This window comes from Triturus cristatus, chromosome 1_2 (assembly GCF_964204655.1).
Source record: "Triturus cristatus chromosome 1_2, aTriCri1.1, whole genome shotgun sequence".
NCBI lineage: Eukaryota > Metazoa > Chordata > Amphibia > Caudata > Salamandridae > Triturus > Triturus cristatus.
The window spans coordinates 175,624,981-175,646,088 of record NC_140580.1 but is presented as its reverse complement, the minus strand read 5'-3'; the positions used below and the strand labels follow the sequence as shown (position 1 = coordinate 175,646,088).

At 42.5% G+C, this 21,108-nt stretch overlaps 1 protein-coding gene across 7 annotated transcripts in view; it reads left to right on the top strand.

Annotated features, from left to right (window-relative positions):
• Positions 1–21,108, top strand: part of ADD3 (adducin 3) — a 326,180-nt gene that overhangs the window by 185,717 nt on the left and 119,355 nt on the right. For 5 of the 7 annotated variants that reach the window (XM_085603437.1, XM_085603440.1, XM_085603443.1 and 2 more), the window contains one exon: positions 12,345–12,498. In XM_085603437.1, the coding sequence (XP_085459563.1) occupies positions 12,345–12,498 (154 nt within the window). The remainder of the gene's footprint in view (positions 1–12,344; positions 12,499–21,108) is intronic. The other 2 variants (XM_085603444.1, XM_085603439.1) reach the window with 1 other exon arrangement.

The following is a 21,108-nucleotide window of genomic DNA, read 5'->3' as shown; positions in this document are numbered from 1 at the left end:
TTAGAAAGGATGATTTAATTGAATGGAAGATACAGTGGTGCTTCCAACAACGCAGGGGTGCTGTGAAAATAAAATAGGCGAGTATATAGATTGCCATGTGCTGTACAGTATATTTACGTGAATAGTGACTGAATATGAGGGAGTGTTGTTTGATACACACTCTGGGACAGAGAGTGGCTCCAAATCACATTAAAAACAGTACACTATTATTGTGCCAATGTTTCGACCCTAAATAGTTATTCATAGAGTGTCATCATCGGGATGAAGAGAGAGGATGGGAAACGCCTAGGAAGAAGAAACCACAGTTCATTTGGCTCGTAGAATATTCAGGTTGCTGCATGTGGTGGAAGGTGAATGCTGTAACCTACCTAAAATCTGTTACTTTTGAGATGGATGTTGTAAGTACAAACTGGACGGGATCCGCCACAATGGTCGGATACACTTAGATGAGGCAATTCTCAAATCTAAATGTATAAAGTACACGTAGTAGAAGCTTGAAAATGGTGCACAGAAACATAGCCAGCTCAGTATGAGGCCCTGCTGGGTACTCGCCTAGGTGTAATGAGAGCCACCATAAAGAGTTGCAGTTTACAAGGTTTGCTTGGTGCAGGTGAAATCTAGGCTCAAATCTGTTGGCGCTCAGAACATTATGGTTCATAGTGATGCCTCCGGAATGAAGGTGCATGAATAAATAATTGGGACACGATTCAATAAACCTCACGCCAAAACAGGCATATGGGTGGGAGGAAACTCAACCAGTACAAAGGTAACACCATACAGGACCAGTGTGTGGTGAGGCGCTGTGTCTTTGGGGAGGACGACCCAAGCAATGGGTGAATATAACTAAAGAAAGAAAAATTGGATCAATAAAACAACTATTGGTATAGCCCTAACCTCCCCCCCCCCCCCCCCCCCCCTATATTGGGCAAAATAAGAAATGAAAGTAAAAATTAAACCCATCGTAGTTCCTGCAATTGAAGGAACTACCATGGAAACAAAAGAAACACTATCCTGGGGGAGTATTAAAACAAATTCGTTTATAATGATCCAGATCTTGGCAAAAAAAGAAGCCACATTCTGCTCAAGTATGTTGTAAACTGCAGAGGAGTGCAACTAGTGAATGTCAGCCATAAGTGAAAATGGTAGGTCAGACAAGAATGTCCTGCCATGGTACTGACTGGTCTGGGATACCTACCGAACTTTATTGTATTTTGTATGGTCCGCTGGGTCAAGACGGGAGCAGAAAACAAAGCATGGAAAAAGAGGGTTGTAGAAGTAAAGTGTCACTTATATGCATGTGATTGTGAAACTTGCATCTATCTATAGAACAAATTGATTGTTGTATTTTGCAAACGAAGGCTAAAATTGTCGTTTGTGCAATGATGGAGACTACTGACATTGTGGTTAGAAAAAGGCCGCTTGCCTCCAGTGTTCAAACCAAACGCAATAGAGTTCACTTTATCAATCCAATGCAATTCCTGGCGGGATAGGGCGTTAGAGAGGTCACCTCCCGCGGGCACAGCATCACATGTTCAGTAACTTGCCAGCCAGGGTAGTCCGCTGTATGCTTTAGAAGTTGGAAATGTTCCACCAGTGGTGAACCTGCGAATGCACACATGATCCTGCTGCGGTGCTGTAGAATCCGGCATTTGATTTTTTGCGTGGTTTTACCACTGCATATAAGGTCACATGGCCACATTATTGCATACATTACATCATGGCTATTGCAACTAGTGAAAGAAGTAAAAGTAAAATTCACATTAAACTGCACAGAAACTTTTGTATTCATGCAGTATTTACATGCCACACAATGACCGCATTTGGAGTGACCTATGAGTGGTGCAAGGCCCCATAGGGAATCTAATGTAAGTCTGGGTGGCGAAGGAAGGGCAGCCCTTACCAGGGTGTTGCTGAGATTCTCTTTTGATTGAGAACATGGGTTCTTCTTTGGTGGTAAGATGATCCTCAACCAATTTCCAGTGTTTTAAAAAAAAATCTTGAGTTTATTGCCTGCTAGGTTAAAGGTGCTTACGCAAATGACTTAATTGCTTGCTGGTTTAAAGATGCTTACGCAAATGATGCACTCACATTTGTTATCCCTCTGTTAGGGTTCAAGAAGCACTTCTCTGGGGTTGTTCAATGCTCTTTTCCTTTCCAGCCTGGCCAGGCGTCTGGCGTATCCACTCTCAGTGAGTTTTTGAATTAATGAATCTGATAGTGGAATAATCAGACCTCTTTATGCAGGTGCGTCGTATGCGCAGGAACTGTCCAAAGGGCAGATTATCCTTGAGGCTCCGTGGGTGACTGCTAGAGCAGTGCAACAGTGAGTTCCTCTCAGTAGGCTTCCTATATAGGGAAACTTATATAAGGTCTCCCTCAATCTTGGAAATGTCAGACATTTGCTTGCGACTGTCTTTGCAGGGTTTAAATGTAAAATGTCGGTTTGGGAGGTAGCATTTTCCCTGCAAGCTCTAAAATTTGCATGGTATATTGTCTCAAAGAGCCTAGAGGTAGCTCCAGATCTGCGTCTGGTGGTGAAGAAAAAAGGAGCTGACCTTAGCATACCAGAGTGGTGCTTATATCAGCACCTCACATGATTTCCGGAGCGGTGCAACAGCAATGCTGGGGTACTGCAAAAACGTTTTCAGACCCAGTCTGTCTCCTGAGGAATATTCAAAAGGTGAAAAATCTGGGGTTATCTGAAATTTCCCTTGTTGTTTAAACTGGCAAGTTGTACCCCTCTGGTGTATTTCCTGTAGGAGCACTAGATCAGATTTGTGGTGCGGTTGTGCCCTGGAGACCAACCCTTATTTAATTTTAGTTCCCAGGACATTGACATTCCATGTTAATGAAAGTGACATTGTGGTAGTTGCTCAGTCTTTAGTATGGTCTTGTCAGTATCTCTGGATAAATTAATTGGATGTACGAGTTATGCTAAAACTAATGAACATTAAAGCAACTACCCAGCCCCCCATCCCTCCACTAACATTCGATGGTTGTAAAACTGACCAGCTCCCGAATATATGGTAGATCTTTCGCTCTAACATTAACGTTTAACTCAAGTCTGTTCTGGTTCTACCTACTAGACTCTAGAAGGTGCACAAAGATAGGACGTATAATGCTTTATACAGACACAAGGAAATACATTAAATCATAAATGGTCGAGGCGCTATTCGGAGGAGTTTCAAGTGTCACATGCATTCTCTCATGACCCTAACTACCCCCATATATGGTCCATATGCTACTCTGTCATCGGTAACTCATTGTGTGGCCTGGTATATTCTCCAATGAACCTCCGTTTGCAGTTCCTGCCATAGTTAAACCTTATGTCACCTGTAGACTGTTCCGCAGTGACCCAAGTTAGAAGACGTGTGTCTTTTCGCTCAGGTCTGTCCGGTGGTCTGTTTTAAATCTGGCCAGCTTAGTTCCTATCTTTACGCTGTGGAGACCTGGACCCCATCTTACTTCTTGTGATTGTTGTGTTCTACTTGGAACCCTCCAGCGGGCCTGGCCTGTTCATCCCTGTGATGCACCTGGGTTCTAATGCGAGGTCATGTGTTCTGGGGTGACGGTTGGGCAGTTGGCTTCCAGCTGCGTCTGGAGAAGGACTGCTCTAGTTGACTTGTTTGCCTAATAAAGGTACTTAAAGAGGGAACAGTCTTTGTGTATGCTGTGAGGCGTGATAACTATTTTGGTGACGAGGATGGGATTGAGGCATCATACAGATATCGGTGATGAGGATCTTTCACGCAAGCCACCATCACCTGCGTTCTCACTGGATTGGAACTTATCAGTCGATGGTTAGTTCCTGGCTCCCAGCAAGCTCACCACTTCCTTTCCTAGTGCTTTTTGTCTGTCTCCTGTTCCCTCCCGGGCCTCCTTTCAGTTTTTTCATTTCTGCCAACCATTCCCAAGTAGGCTCAGGATTGTCAGAAAAAGACCCTTTTGCTATGGAAGAACACCTTTAGTTTAGCCGGGTGGACCAGTCTATAATCAAGCTTCAGAGCCCACAATTTTTGTTTAACACTCTCAAATGTATTACGTTTTTGCTGGACGTTTGTGGTTTAGACTGGAAAGATCAATATTTATGAAGATCCATACTGAAGTGCGCTCTTGGAACAGGCTGCTCTTAATATATAGCGTCCTTGCACGTGCTTAATGAAACTTGAGGGGCCCCCCTGCAAGGTACATGGAGGAGCCCGCTCCGGGTTTAATCAGGAGCTCTCAGGCCAAAGTACTGTGCTCAAGCGACCCCTGCAGCTTGAGGGCCACCCTGCATCTCGGGGGAGGGGGGCGCATCGCGGGGGCTGTGGGTGCCTGTGTTGCGCCACTGTGCCCTTGTCTTTAAAATGTACCATCTTAGCTAGGACTGGTCGGGGATGGGCTCCTGGCTGTTGTCTGTCCCAACTAGTTCCATCTTGTTTTCCAGGGCTATGCGAGTACCTTCTATGGGCTTTAGGATTACAGTGGTGTCCGTTGTTGGTGTTACCATTGCCCCCGCCTTGCCCCTGCTGAGATTCCCCTTGTGGTGGGTGTACATCTGCCAGTAAGATTTTCTTGGTGTAATTGCCAATTTTCAATTGCTGGGCTCCCAAACTCGTCTTGTCTGCTACATAGTGGAAGTTCATTTATTTCCAAGGGCTCTTAGTCAACTTTCCAGTGGTATATCAATACTGTGAGTAAGGCTTAATTCCTCTGTAGTGGCCACAGACCTTCCTCACCCCTTTCTTGTGAGCTCCTCGGCCCGCGGGTCTTTATCCTTGTGGTATGGCACACCAGTAAGTGGCGGTTTGTATATTACCTCTCTTGCGTTTATATGCTTCACTGGGTCCGAGCCCAGCTCATTACGGTGTTATGATATGCCTGTGGCGCAGTATGTCTTTGTGGGGTTCCAGGTATTCCCCCCAGGGGCGCCAATGCTGCATATAATTTCAAGTGCTCTCACTGCAAATTAAAATATTTGGGGGTGGCCTCAATTCCGATCTGGTCGCATTCACAAATGACCATTCTCTCTCCGAAGCCCCTTCTCCTGGGGCCATCCCCGGTCTCTGGACACTCAGTCCCCAGGTCACACTAATATTCAGTTCAAGCAGGATGCCCGACTTTAATTTACTGATAGGTCATCTGGCCTGGTGTTTTCTGCGGTGCCCCCCACCTCACCTTACAAGTGTCACTATGTGGAATCGGGAATCCAGTGCACCAGCCCTGCCGGCATACCTCAGCTGCTGCACTCTGAAGCAGCGAGGCCCAGCCATGCCCTTGGCTCACCAGTGCGCCTCTCGTGAGAGGGCCAGACCACTCCCACCCCTGGCACCTTCTCCCCAGCCTTCTCCTCATCCATCTTCCTCCTTGCTCGTTCCCACAGTGAGCCAGAGAACCTACTCTGCTTGTCATCAGCCGAGGCGCCGGCTGCATCTCCTCTGACTTCGACATCCCAGAGAGCCATCAGACGTTCTGCATTTCATTCAGCCAACCTCCAGCCATGAAAATTGGCAGAACAGGGTCATGTAGGCCTTCCATATCTCTTGGTACGTTTGGCAGCAAATATTTGCAGTTAAGGTTATGACATCATGTAGGATCGTGAGGATGTGCATTGAGTTCCTGCTCATTGCTGTCACCATCTTGGTAGCCTCCACAAAGCACATTTTATATCTGGTTGCATGATGCCCATTCGATTGGGTTGCTCCTCTACCAATCGAAGGTTAACGCAAGAGCATATACTGTGGATTGCTCCATAATGGGCATTCTACGTGTTGCTCTTTGACCACTTCCATGTACACTCCAGGGTTTATTATATTGTCATTGGTATCATATACCACCTGGGTAGCCCATTTTCACTCTCACTCTTCCTGCATTTAATACAAGATTTAAACCTTGTGGTGCAGGCTACTTACTGTACAGAAGATCGGTATTTGCATGCTTGGATTACTGCACATAATCTCACACTTTTTTCAAACACTTGACTACGCATAGGTTCATACTTGCAGTAACACTTTTTGAGCACTCTGTCATGTACACACACAATACAAACAATACCGATCCATGCAATAGCTCTAATATTTAAGTGGCTTAACTCTCACTCATTTATATCTCAGCTGTATGCCTGGACACAGCTTCAAAAACCCATAAGAGCACATCAGAGGTCCTCATGCATGACAATGAAACGTTATTTTTTATACACCCTCCGAGCTCACTTAGGTGCTGAACACAGCCCTAGTTTATTTCTTGTTGTTCTCTGCTTCATTGCAAATAGCACATGGTAAAATGGCAAATGTATATTAAGACTCCATTTTGGTGGGTAGAGTAACTGTACGGCAGTCACTTGTTTTGCTCCAGGATTATAGGCAATGAGGTGGCTTTGGGCAGGAATGAACTTTTTTCTGTGGCTTCTTGACTCTGTAGCTTTTAGTCTGTCTCTCAGAGTTTTGCGTCAGTATGTTTCTCTCAGTTTGCTATTAATTATTAGTGGTATAAGTCGCACGAAAGATACGTACGCTTCCATTCATAGTGCTATCATGGAGAAGTATATTACCCCTATGGAAATGCCGACTAGTGCCATGTCAGAGGCGTGAAGTGCTGTGTAACCCTTGGAATACTGTATGGTTTTGTAGTTACACTTTGTCTCTACTACATGTGGTGTGGATGTGAGCAGAGGCTGGTTGCTCTGACCATCTTTAAAGTAAAAATTGTTTTATTGAACGCAGGCTATTGGCGTGAACATAACGCAAAGGGAAAGTATTTACTGAACCCCTGCTAGACCCCTAAAACTATAACTTTTTCATGAAACTCTGACTGGCCCCTGGCAGCCTTTCATCCATAATCAGGAGTGGGGCGTGTGGAGCATATTCTGTCAGTATCTGCCTCTGAACCACCAGTGAATAATGGATAGAACTGCCCTGATGTATTGCAGGTTACACCTGACTAGAACAGCTCATGCTTAGCATCTGTCTCGTTCAATAGGTAGATGCTGTATATGAAACCGTCGGACGTGGTGCAACTTTTATTAATTTTAGCAGTGTTCCTTTACCAAGAGAGAAGAAAAAAACTGTTCTTAGCATAGTAAGCTAATGTGATGATGAAGATAGGATCTTAAAAACATGTCATGCGATGTTGGAGCTGTAAGGACAATTCCGTTGATGTGATTGCATCTGATTTTGCAGACTTTTCTTGATTAGGAGCATAGGAAAGTAGGTAGAGCCCTTTGTATCAAGTTTCTCAAGAACTGGTCATCCTCATCTGTGCCTCTAAGAGCTGGGTGCATGAGTGAGCTTCATACACTGTCGACCGCCAAGGTCAAACCTCAGATTGCCCCCATTTCTAACTTCTTTGATGCTTCTACTTTACACTGTTATTGTTGTAATATATATTGTACAGCAGGCTGATCAAGGACATAAAAGGACAGCTGTAACATGATATTGCAGAGCTACTTTCCATTATAAATTGTTGTCTTTACAGATTAAAAGCATTCGACTTGTAGTCTAGAAGGTGAAAGGAGGATGAAAAATGCAAACCCATGTTACACTTGGCTACTAATCAGAGTGGGTCATGTAGTAATTTTATTGGAGTAAGGAAGTCCAAACATGGGTGGGCAAGTTAGGAACTGTGCGAAACAAAGTATATGAGATAACTTGAGCAAGGTTTTTTTTTTTTTTTAAACAAACATTTTATTAGGCATTTCAATAAAACAAAATATACAAAAACAAATGAATAGGACGAGAAGCAAAAGGCATTACACTAGGTTCCAGTGCTCATGTTTCAGTCCGTCAGACAGGCGAAGTATTTCTATCGTTCAGTCATTATGGATTGTCATATGATGTGGGTCCGTGAGACAAAAAGTTAATTGATTGAACAATTCCTAGTATTGTCTGTAGTGTTTGTTGGTAACTTCAGCAAGGTTTTAACATATTTTGCCTTTGTGTCTTAACGTTTAAAGCTCACTTTGAACAGAGTAAGTACATTTGTCTATGGAGGGTTCTGTGACACTTCCAATAACTTGTTTCTTCCAGTTCAAACCTGAAATTCATGGATCCACCCATTAATAATATCTTGGCTTCAGATATGTCCCTCGGGAAATTGATTGCATCGATCTCATCCAAGTCAGAGGGATGATTGCCAGATATTTGGGGAAGGACATAATGTGAATAATCTTTATAAAACACTAATTCATTGCCATGTTTTTTTAAACCTTTTTACATTTATTTTTGTCTATTAAGTATTTTAAATCTCCATAAAAACATGAAGTCAAATTAAAACATAAAGAGGAGAAGAAAAAGATGTAGAAGTACAGACTCTACAGAAAATGCCTAAAAGTAAAAAAAACATGAAACAACCTACTTGCCTGCCCACCAGTTTGCCTTCCATTAAATCGGGAAGAGTAAATATAAAAGAAAGCCTGCTTGGAACTTCTTTCCAAGCAACAGCGTTAAAATATTGGTTCCTGGTAGCATTGCGTTGTGCTATACTTGTATATGTTCCCTCCTTCACCGTATTTGCATGTTAACAATGACAAGGACTAATGTCTCAACTTCTCTTCCGAGTATTAGACTAGATGTTGATTCTGTACTTTATTCCAACATTTGTTAAACCCTAGAGCAAAATGCTTTTCTTATATCAATGTAATTGGTTAAAAGCTGCTTATATGTCAAGCCTTCACTCATCTGTGCAGAAAAGACTTTTTTAATTTTGTTTTTGATTGAATTCTTTTTTATGGGTGTGCAATATACGTAAAATACAAATATAATATTGTGGTTTTGTATGCTTATAAGCAATGTAAAATCCATGCTTCTGCTCCTTTCTTGTTTCAGAAGTTCTTCTTTACCATCACTTCTAAATTCCTCTTTCCATTTTATTATAATACCCTCATTAGTAACGCCTCCCAAGCAAATCAATTTGCTAGAGCAAAACAGAAGTGCTGTAGTTTACAAAATTATCTGCACTTACGTGTATGTCTCTATATTGGTCTGACATTCTTTTTAAACAAATCCTCACTTTCATACTACAAAGGAATGCATCCGAACAGGTTTGAGAGTACCTTATTTCAGGAGCTTTCCTCTATCTAGGTTATTAAAACCTGCTATTCACAATTCATTTCCTTCCCTCACAAACTGGGTTCTCACATTAACTAGCTAGTCTGTGAGGCTCTGATTTCTGCATTGAGAATTGGGCAACTACTTGGCTGAAGGCTGGAAGCATGTCATACCTTTTTAAAATAATATTTTTATCCTTTTTTTATCTAAATCTTTTATCATAGTTGTGGGGACGATCATTCACCCCTCCCTTCTAAATATCACAGAAAAATGGATGAGTACAAGGGAGTTTCTGGAAAATCGCTCTCAGCAAACAGAATTATCTAACTCTCTCTCCAGTTTTTTTCTTTTCAACAGGGTGTTCCTAAGACTGTCTGAACTCTCTCACTGTTGAGTATATATGCTTCTCTCCTGAGGCACTCCAACATCTACTGACCTCTTTATGCTACTGACACCCAGTATTATATGAAAGCCTCTTCCCTATAAGACATCATAAATCTCGTGTGGGGAATCCAGCACCTTCAGTCGTGGATGTCTGCATCATAAACACATAAAAAATAAAGTCCCCCCCCCCCCCTCCCTTTCCTCCCACCTATTCAACATCAGTACAACGTTGACTAGATTCACAAAGCATACTTGACTATACAACCCATCTTTGTTGTTTGAATATAACAGTCCAGAGAAAGCTTTATTCTCAAAAGGTAAAGACCAAATTAGGCTCCTTTGTGAAACTAATCCTCTTATCCCAGCAGAGGGCTTCAAATGAATGGTTCAGTCCCTATTCCTTTTTGGGCTTGATAACACTAATGCCTTTTCCTTTTGCATGCAAATTCATATGCCACTGCTTGGCAAGTATCAAGATCCAGAAGACTGGAACACTTAATCCGTGGGCTAATCTTTCTTGGTTGGCTACCCATTGAAACTAGGAGTCTATGCCCAATAGCCTGTATTGTTAAAAAAATATTTGCTTGAAATATATAAAATATACTTTGGCTGGAATATGGACATAAGTGTTGGCTCTCACTAACTTTAATGTTCTGAAATGTGTTGATTAGAAACTCTATTCTTGAAAAAAACCTAGAACTTTGAGGCAGTCCTTCAGGAGTGCACATTAGGTACATAATTTAGTTTGTTTAACTAAATACATTTTTTAAAGATATTACAGGTGCAACAATTCTCCCCTGTAATATCTTTGATTTTTTTTTTTTTTTTTTTAGATGTATACCTTGTTCCACCCCAATTCAAATTATAACTTCAGAATGAGACAATATTCACGAACGTAAGACTCGTCTGATAAAGATACATTTATAAAAGTGTGCAGTTGTCCTTCTTTTGTCATGTATTTTGATTTTTTTCGTACAGTGTTTGCTGAGAAATCCTATTTAAACTCCTTCACTAAACTGTATAACCGTGTAGTTGATTGTAATTACGCTAGATACAGCTTGTGATATGTGCTTGCTCAAACCTGTGTATTGCTGTCTCCTGCCGAACTGCGCTGTTTGAAAGCACAAATTAATATTGTTCTCCCTTCCCTTTGGATATTATGGCAACCTTGGCATAATGTGGCTATTATGGTGACCACCACTGGCATACTGATGGGCATCGCATACTTTGCCCATCTTTGGCATGTTGAGGCCTTTTGTGGCATGAGGGTGCTCAGCTCTGGTGTAATGGGTCTTTACATGGGCATATGTAGTATATTACAGCCCGTGCGTAATTGTGACTTTCTCGCTAGTGTTGCTGTTTGTTGTAGAATTACTTTTCTCACGCATTATTGTGATGCTCCCTTTAATAATAGTAGCCACCAATGGCATATTGTGGTCAACACTTGTATTTTAGTATCATTTGTGGGCATAATCATGGTAATTCCACCCATGGTAGTGATAAACCATGGCACATGTATGGCCATACTTTGAATATTCTGAGTATCCTTGACATAGTGATGGCTGTCTCAGCATAGTTGTGATTATCCCTGGGCTTGTGGTAACCCTGGCATATGGTGACCCTCCTTGATATATTGACACAATGGTGAGTATAACCTGTAATGGCGGCTTTCTATAAAATAATGATGGCCCTGGCATTTAGTAGTCATCTTTGGCTTCTGATCTATATTTGACAAGGAACTGCAGATCTGATGTTCGCATTTTCATTATATTTAAAGTGGATTTTCAGGTCTCATTCTTATTTAGAAACGTTTATTGAGGATTTTATTTTCTTTGTGCCAGAGAGAACGTACTGCTGTTATTTCACAACTCCTGTGGAAGTATTTAACCATGTATTGATACAGTTTAACAGTCCTCTCTACTACCGTCTGAGACCAGAGCCTGTATGATTAATGTACCCTAAGGCATGTGTATTCTGTTCAGACTTGCAATGTCTCATCTAATCTGTAACTTCCATCCCAGACAGGCCTCAAGTGGCCGACAGCCTTGTTTATGGTCTAAAATTGTGAGATGTGTAGGTATTCATTTTCACAGCTTGTACCAAGTACACTTTCGTTCCTAATATATGATTGACTGGGAAGCTGATTGGAGTACGAAATGTTGAACAAATATTCTATTCAGGTCTTGTAACAATAACTTTAATCCTAAATTCCACACCCAGAACATTAGAAGTGTCTTAAAACCTATGGCTATGTAAACAATGTGTAGAAGTGTTCTAAAAAAAATCCACTTGGTTTGCCGTGATGGTTTGAAGGATTCTTGGTGGTGTAACACCTCTGTTCCTACACTTCTGCGGAGCATAAAGCTCAATTGGCACACCATTCACATAAATAACATATGGAAGTATTTCATTATACCTACCTGTAAAACAGGTGCTGGTTAGTCATTTTATCTGAAAATTGCACTGTAAATTGCACTTTTGGCACATTCCTTTCGACATTTTCTGAAGGGTTGTAGAAGGGGGGAGTCCAGCTGCCACCCAAAGCTCTCTTGGATGATTTTGGTGTGCCTGGTTACCTCACTCCAGGTAGCTGTATGTGCCCCACTTTTTTCTTAGTTCAGCAGCTGTCACTGGTGGGAGATATTGTCTTTCGCCCTCCCTTCAGCTAGTCAAGTGGGAGAGCTCACATTTTCTATAGCTCATGGAACTTTCCAGGTTTAAATTAAGAATTCACACTTGCGTGTCCTGCGAACAGCCAGGGTTGGTTTCTCAAGTAGTCCAAGCACAGAATATTTTCTTTGCTTTCGGTGAATATATTTTTCTTTAAGTGTGCAAAAGATTTATAATAAATGGATATACCGGGAGAGGTTTACAGCGTGGCAAAATGCACATTTCATTGTGCTACTTCATGGTGTTATTTGAATGTCTCCGCAGGCTTTTCGTGAAGACCTTGAAAGTCTTATTCAGGATCAGATGAAGAAGGGCAACAACCCAACGGGGCTGCTGGCGTTGCAGCAGATAGCCGATTATGTGATTGCGAGTTCCTTTGCTGGGTTTGCTTCTTCGCCCCTCAGTAAGCAAGAACACTGTATGTAACTTTTCCAAATTTTTGACTCTTACAAGATGTGTGTTTGTTTGTACCTTTGTATTATAAGGTAACAATTTTTATAGTTTAGAATGTGTTTTGTATCCACTGAGGAAATGGCAATGATCAATGATAATATGGTGCCCTCACACAGGCTCTCAAGAGTATATTTCATAATTGCACTTTCTCACCCTTATGTATGATAGCGGGGGAAGAAATGCTTCTGAATAGTCGTTGTGGTTTGCTCTATGCAATGACAGCATGCCGCTTTACTCTCAGGGCTGGCCTGTGATGTGTGGATGGGGAGCAGGTCTTCTCATCTCTTCCAGGGCTGTGGATTGGAAGAGGAAAATTAAAACATGTGTATTGGGCCTTCTTCTAGCCTAGCAGTGCTTTCCTTTCAGGCCAGGGAACTACTCCTCTCTTAGATTAATAGCAGGTAAGTGCTACTTATATTCCTCCCTTTAATCAGCGAGGCTTGATGTTGCAGACCAGAGGAGTAGGAAGAGGCCATCTAGTGAAATAGGTTTGACACAAGCTCCTGCCTTCTAGCTTTGTGAGTAGCCAATACAAGAAAAGATGTGTGGTACATTTGGGACTTTGCTGTCCTTTCACACTTCACACCCCATCTGCCGCCCCTCCAGCACTGAACTGGGGTGTTCAGTGATTTGGTGGAAGAGTTAACTTAGCTTAACCCCCCCCTTCTACCCCTTTAAGGTTTTTGACTTTCTCTTGCAACTTCTTTAAACCAATGGTTCGATATCTAGTCATTTAAAATCTTTAACTTTCATTAAGGCAATATGTTTTTGGGGTGGATCTACCCCTATTTTCCACAGACTTGGTTCAGAAATGAGAAATTGTATTTGAAATTGAGGCTAGCTTGTTTCCCCATATTTGAGCGGTATAGCGAAAGCTCCTGCATCTTAAATAGGGCTCCTGATTTTATGGTATTCTTTTTTTTATTTTTTACATTTCTGTCAGTATTTATCATTTTTGTTTTTGTCAATTTTATCTGTATTTATCCATATTTATTAAGGGTTTTGTGAAGAAAAAATAAAGCTGAAACTGGTATATTTCCACATTTATTTAACCAATAAATATGCAGTCATGCTTGAATGCCTGCCAGGTTTCAGTGATATGAACACCCGCAGAAGATAAATCAATGCACTTATATGAAAATATGCACATTTCAGTATCAGCCTTGTGCATATCTACTGTTGTTAAAGCCTCTTTACTAAAATTCCCTTCTTTATTAACCCCTTACCTATCAGTCCACACAGTTATTGGCCTGGCAGTCATGGCAGAGGGTATTTAGAATCACTCAAAAAGGCACCCGATTTCCCTTTTTATCCACATTTGACAATAAATGCAGACAAGAAAATAAATCGTTTTCTGTCTGCATTTATCTGCAAAAATCAGTAAAAACGGAAAACCGTGAGCCTTAATCTTACATGACTGAGTCTCTGGGGTCTGTTTCAGGTCACATGTTTCACATAACCTTTTGTAGACCACTGTTGAAAATTATAAAGGTTTCTTTGGAAGGCCTGATAACTATAGTTGAAGGCCATTAAAAGGAAGATTAACTTATTTTTCTATTGCCAGTTTCATCCAATTCGTATTGTATTTAAATGTTAATTAATTAGACTCCATACTGTAAATGTTGATGAATTATATGATAAAGTTTAAATGAATTGTATTCCCAAAATGCAGTGCTTGACCTGTGTACAATGTCAGGCAGGCACATTTGACTAAATAGGACATCCATTCAGAGACCCTAGAAATGACGTGAATCTATCTGGGCTGTAACCATAGTTTTCTTCCTTGTACAAAGTAACCAGTATAGGATTTTAAGGTGGTACTGTCTATTTGTGACTCGGCCCCTTGTAATGTTATTAAAGGAATTCCTTTACCAACTTTTTCCCTGGAATTAAAAATATATTAACTATATAACTGAAGTGATTGCGGTCATCCAACTTTTAAAATGTTGTTACCACCGCTGGTGTTACAAAATAAGTTTTTGCGAGGGTAGGGCGCGGCATGTTTGCCTCTCATAGAGCTCTGTTTACAGGGTCACACTACAGACGCACAGAAATGTTGCTCCCTTTGAGAGTTATAAAAGAGATAACTTTCTATCGGATGCTACGAAAATAGCAATGTTCTGCCTTTCCTGCTTGGGTTTTTTTAAAAGGGGTTTATCTTTAACTCTTTTCTTCAAAAGGGGTTGGAATGTGTCTTCAGCCATGTGCTGGACCTGAAAACGTCTCCTAAAAGTAAAATGTAATTTATAAAGATGCAACCGTGCCCTGGTGCACGTGTTTGCACCCCTAGGCATTGCCCCCTCTTGTGCATCAACTGAATCTTTGCCTATTGGCACGACGCAAGGATCTCCTCCTAGCGTTTTTCTTGCTTTTCAGTGGTGGTTTACTCTCTGATTACCTCTGTTTCTTGAACATGTGTATGTTTTCTTTTTCAGTTCATTTGGTTAAAAAAAAAAAATCCAGTATTTTGCCTTCTTGCTTTAATGGCATGCATCAAAGGCATCGACTTATTGCAAAAAAACCTTCAAAAATAAGTTCTATATTCCTTTGTACACATCCCTTCACGTGTGATTCGCACAGACTCCATGATCCTTGCACTAAACAATGGATACGAGTGCTACCTGGATGCATGTGGCTGCAGTGAAGCCCCAGAAAGAATCTGCACCTCTTTGCGATGCACACACAGTGCATTTTATTGAAGAAGATTGCAATTCTTCCACAGAGAAATCGATAAACAGACCGGTATGGGAGGCGGCTTCAAATTGGCCCTCCTCCAAGTATGAACATAGAAACCATATGTCAAGCTAGTTCTCTAGAGTTCAGTGGTTTCGGGTGTCGCAAATGCAATACTTGTATCCAAAACTCCACTTTGTCCCAGGGTCTGGATTCCAGTGAAAAGTCACTGAAAACCAACAAACCTGCTTCTTGGCCTTAAACTTTGGGGAGGGAAAGGCCAGCAGCTAAGGCTGATTTGTGAGTAATGGTACACAGTAGAAACTCTGGGTAATGTTAGAATGCAGATTAAAACAAGCATTTGCAATGTAATGGGTCTCGCAATTACAAGAGTTTGAGCTATTGACATTGTAAATGACCATGCATTTTTTTGTTTTCGTTTTTAAAACATAAATAAAAGGCATTGTCATTTACATTTACAATGCCAATAGCCGTAACCATATCTTAAAAGTCCAGTTTTAAGCAAAGCATCCTGCAGTGTGGAGGTGGCTTGAATATTTTTGCAAAGCCTGATTTTGATTTTCAGTTTTGCCTGGTTTGACCCAGGGGTAATACAATACCAAATCGATGTATTTCGCAAAATCATGGAATTGTACAACTTTGTCATTATCATGGTTCACCTTGTGTCTTGGTACTCATACTACAGTCCTTGGGCATTTGAATTGGCTCAACCCAATGTCACAGTCACGCAAAACGCTACAAATCACCCAAAATTATCCGTTAATGTGGCATACCTGCAGGAAAGTAGCTAACCATAGTACAACAGGTACAGTTGCACCAGGACAAAAGGGACCCATGTGACCCCCAATAATGGCGTTTTTTTCTTTAAAAACAGAGGATGGTTGGCATTTATCGTGCTTTCATTAGAGCAAATGGTATCCTTGTTGCGCCACCGAATAACATACTGAAAGCCTGCAAAAGAATGCCTCTCTGTGGAAACTTTTGTCTGGAACAGCGTGTTACACCATCCTGGTCACTCATCTGGCTTAAAGGAACAGGAACAGACAGCAGCAGCTGAGACTTTCATTCCCGTCCAGAACACGTGCTTTGAATTTGACTGTGACCTGCTGCAAATCCAATTAGCCCATGTTACGTACTCTTACTTTCATGAGGCCAGCATCCAATTCTATCTTAAAGGTGGGAATGTGCCACCAGCCGGGGAGTTGAACGGTGGCTTGTTCCTCTCAGACCTGGCGCTCCTGGGGCCGTACTAGGATGTCGTTTTCTGCGCTGTGCCTGCGCAGTTGCCTCTGCAGCCTTTTGAGTGCATTCATTAACTAAAATTATCTCCAAGTAAATGCAGATTTCTCCGATAGCAGAGATCGGAAACAGTCCTTACCTACCCTGTTTTTCCGAGCTCCGATGTAAGCAAAAAATGCATTACCTCGGAGACATTTCGAGTTAATGTATGTGGTTAAGACGCACAGACGTCTTTTGCGAGGGCAAAGAAAGCGGCATCATGATATGCCTCCGTGTGTGCAGATATAGTTGCTGCCATTTTATAATGAGGAGGTCAGCTCGCAGAGGCATGGGCGGCCTTGCATGCACACTGACCCAGTCAATGCATAGTCGCCGTTCTCCTTGCTTCTATGGCATTCTCATGCGTGCAAATAGAATTCGCTTTAGGGCATGAAGTAAACTTTAAAGCTGCCTTGCTATTGTGAACTAATTCCTAGCTATTCCCCATGAAAATGTTCAGGCCCCTATTACACAACGCTTCGGTTGCACAGGCAGAGTACATGCGCAGTGTGTCGTCGCGGTGGGAGTAGGTGGGGGAAGCGGGGGGATTGAGCGTGGCGAATGCGCGTGGTAGCGTGGTGTGAGCGCGGCAGCGTGGTGCACGCGCTTTTTAGACAAGATGGTGTATGACTGTCCACAGTCCATAGGGACACGCGCATGCTGTCTGCATTGGACAGATGGCGAGAGCAGCCATCTTTGTCCATGCAGATGCATGCATGCAAGCGTTGGGGAGAATTGACTCCAAAAGGTCCTGTCTTGCGAGAGCAGCGCATGCGCTGCTTTCGCCAGGCGAGACCTACAAATAAAATCCAGGTGGTGTTACAACCTTTATACAAGAGTACAAGACTTGTTAATATACAAAGGTTCAAATGCTTAGTAAAACGTTTTTTTAGCCTTGCAGTATGTTTCTTTCAACACTTATGGCGCAAGCAATCTGACGTTTCGACACGCAAATTTAGGCAACTTTAATTGCATTAATATTATCTGTGAAGAAGTACTAAACTATTCTGACGGTGGAGTGCTTACTCTGCAGGAAAAGAGTGCAGTTGTTCTGTTTAGGCACCTTAGCAAATTTGTACTGTTGTTGAGTGCGAGTTCGTGTTCTAGGTGCGACATCATGGGTCAGTCACATGCAGTGTCTTCCAGCTTGCCGCAATCGAGTGGGTCTCCTGCTGGGTGCACGGTTAGTTGTGACCATGCCTTCAAAAAGGAATCAAACAGCTTCTGCTCAGTAATGTGACATTGGAAACATACCTGCAAAATAATCATTCCTCTAGTAATATAGGCCGCATCAAACATTTATTTAGTTCATACATGTACCTGAAGTTCAGAGGCCACACCAGGAAATTCCAGACTTCTAACACCGATAACATTCTATTTAACTGGATCCCATCTTATAAAAGAGATGTGACAAGATTAGGCAAAGACTACATAATTGTAAATTGTACATATCAATTTTGGAAATTCTGGGGGTATGCCTATTTTTGACATAGGAGATGTAAACTATAAACTGTAATTTATATATTGTGTATGTTATATGCAATTTGAAATGCATAATTGCTTGTACCCGGAACATCCTGTATCCTTATCTCGGGCAAAGTGCTGTGATGTCTGTAGACCAGTTCCGGTCCGCTCTATACAAAACCACAAATTCGCCACATAGTATCCCCGTTGCTGGTGAGAGTCCCGTGCCACTACATCCCCCTGCTATCCTGTCCAACGCCCCTCCCCTGCCTCCTGACCATATCGAGCCTTTGGAACAATTACTCAAGTCTTTTTTTCTACCTTTATACGAGAGAGTTAACCGGCTCTCATGTTCGCTTGAGAAATTAGAGGGCATGATGCTTACTAACACGGCCCTATTGGAGAAGCATATTGTGACTCCATCCACTTCCAAGACTCCAACTTCCGATACAGCTACCGAGGTGGGGGTTGTTTCCAACGGCACTATTTCTACAGTTAGCGTTCCACCCGATCGGCCAGTTCCCAAAGTCCATACTGTGAATATTTCTCACCTACCAACTAGTATTGACTCACATTCTGACCTAGATAGCAATGTAGCCACCAATAGGAGAAACCCCACAATTAGACATTCTAATACCGAGGGTGATTGGCTCTTTCTTAAAGCTTCCACGCATTAACCTTCCACCAGAGTCGTACCCATATACTGTTATCTTGGCGGGTGTTCCACGACTCTCGTAGACCAAGCCTGAGTCCCACAGTGAGCTGAAGAACAAGGTCATTTATTGGTTAAATCGAAACAGGCCATTACCGGCTACATTGTGTGCTGAAATTTTGACTGTTCGCAGGGTGTGTTGGTTGGGAAATGGGGTTAAGATTGGCTTTGATGACCCAGATAAAAAGTGGTAGTCCGGATGACCTCATACCTGCCAAACTTATGCCCATCCTTTCTGGACAACTTGGCCCCATGATTCAAGGACTGGTCAACTTATCTCTTGACTTGGGCTCTGTTCCCAAGGATTGGAAGCGTGCGTTGGTAAGGCCCATCAGGAAAAATACATCTATCCCGTGGACCGAGCTTACCAATTTAAGACCTATCTCACTGCTTCCTTTTCTGGGGAAATTGACAGAAAAACATGTCAATAGACATTTGTCAGGCTTTGTTGAAGATGTGGGTGGCCTGGACTATTCACAATCCGGGTTCAGGCCAAAACACAGTACAGAGTCTACTCTTCTGTCTGTGGTAGACGACCTACATATGCTTCAAGATAGAGGTTACTCTGTAATCTTAGTTTTGCTTGACTTGTCAGCAGCGTTCGACACCGTTTCACATAACATTCTTGTTGACCGGTTGTCGAACATGGGAGTGAAGAACAAAGCCCTTGCCTGGCTGAGAAGCTTTCTTACTGGCCGTACCCAGACTGTCACCATGGGTACTTACCGTTCTAGGGAAGTAGAAATCACGAAAGGGGTGCCACAGGGCTCCTGTCTGAGCCCTACACTTTTTAACATCTATGTGGCACCCCTGGCAAGAGTGATGCGCGAATTTGGTTTTATTCTCGTGTCTTATGCTGACGACACGCAGCTCCTCTTCCCTTTCAAAACCCTCACGACGGAAATTAAGAACTCTTTCTCGGCAGGCATGAAGGCTGTAGGACAATGGATGTCCTCTAATTACCTACAATGCAATGTCAGCAAAACAGAGATTATGTTGTTTGGAGGGGCCAAGATACTGTGGTCCCCCGATTGGTGGCCCCCGATCTGGGTATGGTTCCTGAACCGAAGCAGGTTGTTAAAAATCTGAGGATACGCCTTGACCAGGATTTAGTGTTAAGGCAACATACCAATTATATCACAGGTGTATGCTTCCACACTATTGGCCTGTTGCGTAAGATTCTTCCTTTGTTGCCGGATTCTTCCAGAAGGACCCTGGTGCAGGCTCTTGTTCTAAGTCGGCTGGATTACTGTAATGGCCTGCTCCTCTCAGCAAATGAGGGAGTGTTGGCCAAACTACAGGTGATCCAGAATACAGCAGCTCGACTGGTCCTTAATGCCCCTCCGAGAACAGCTTCTAAACCTCTTTTGGAAAAACTGCATTGGCTGTCAATCCGTCAACGGACTAAGTTTAAAATCTGTTGCCTGATCCACAAAAGTATAAATGGCCAAGGTCCCCTGTACTTGGAAAACAAATTCATTCCCTACACTCCTACCAGGACCTTGAGATCCAGCAATGGTTTTCTGCTGGTAGTGCCCCGTGCCAAAAAAGCTAGACATGGGGGTAAAGCATTGTCAGTCGTGGGACCTACACTGTGGAACAGTCTACCACAAACTTTAAGACTATGTCCCGCACACTTGCAATTCAGGAAACAGCTTAAAACTTTGTTGTTTAAAAGTGACATCTAAGCCGGCTCTCCCTGTCTGCTAATGATCAGCTGAAACCCGATCCAAAGCGCAGAGATACTCCATTGGAGTCGATTCTAGCGCTATATAAACCCGCAAATAAATAAATAAATAAGAGTGGAGGGTGATTGTGTGATCATCAACTTTCGGGATCCTAGGGTGGTGAGCCACATATGTTCTCATCCTAGTACCTCGAGTGCCACCGGAATAATCGCCGTGGATTTGTCATACTTTTATCCCCTCGATTCAAGTATTTTATTCAGTGCTATGTCATCTGGTTGGGAAAGGGTTAACAGGGGCTCTCGCCGCTTGCCGGGTTTAGATTTCCACCTCCCATTGTCAAACCCATATGCCCCCCTGAGCAATTTAGACTGGGTCGATTGACCATCCCTCATTCCCCATTTGGAGGGCTGTGTGACCAGGGCCTCTGTTGGACATGCTCTTCATAGACTTACTGGTCGGGGTGGGACTGGGAGATTTCACTTGGATTCGGGTGCTTCATTTTTTAGTTGTACTCGTGACACACAAACTGTCCACCTCAAAAAATCCAATCCTTCATTTGCAGTTTCGGTGAGTTTAGACATCTACTCGCCCCCTACCTTTAATAATGCCAATTCCCTAAGAACTGAGTTGGTACCCGACGATGGTGCGCTGTCTATAGTCAAACCTTCCACTCCACCTTCTGTCTCTCGTACCCCTGCGATTGAGAGTATGGCTTCTGACAATACCGCATTTTATCCAG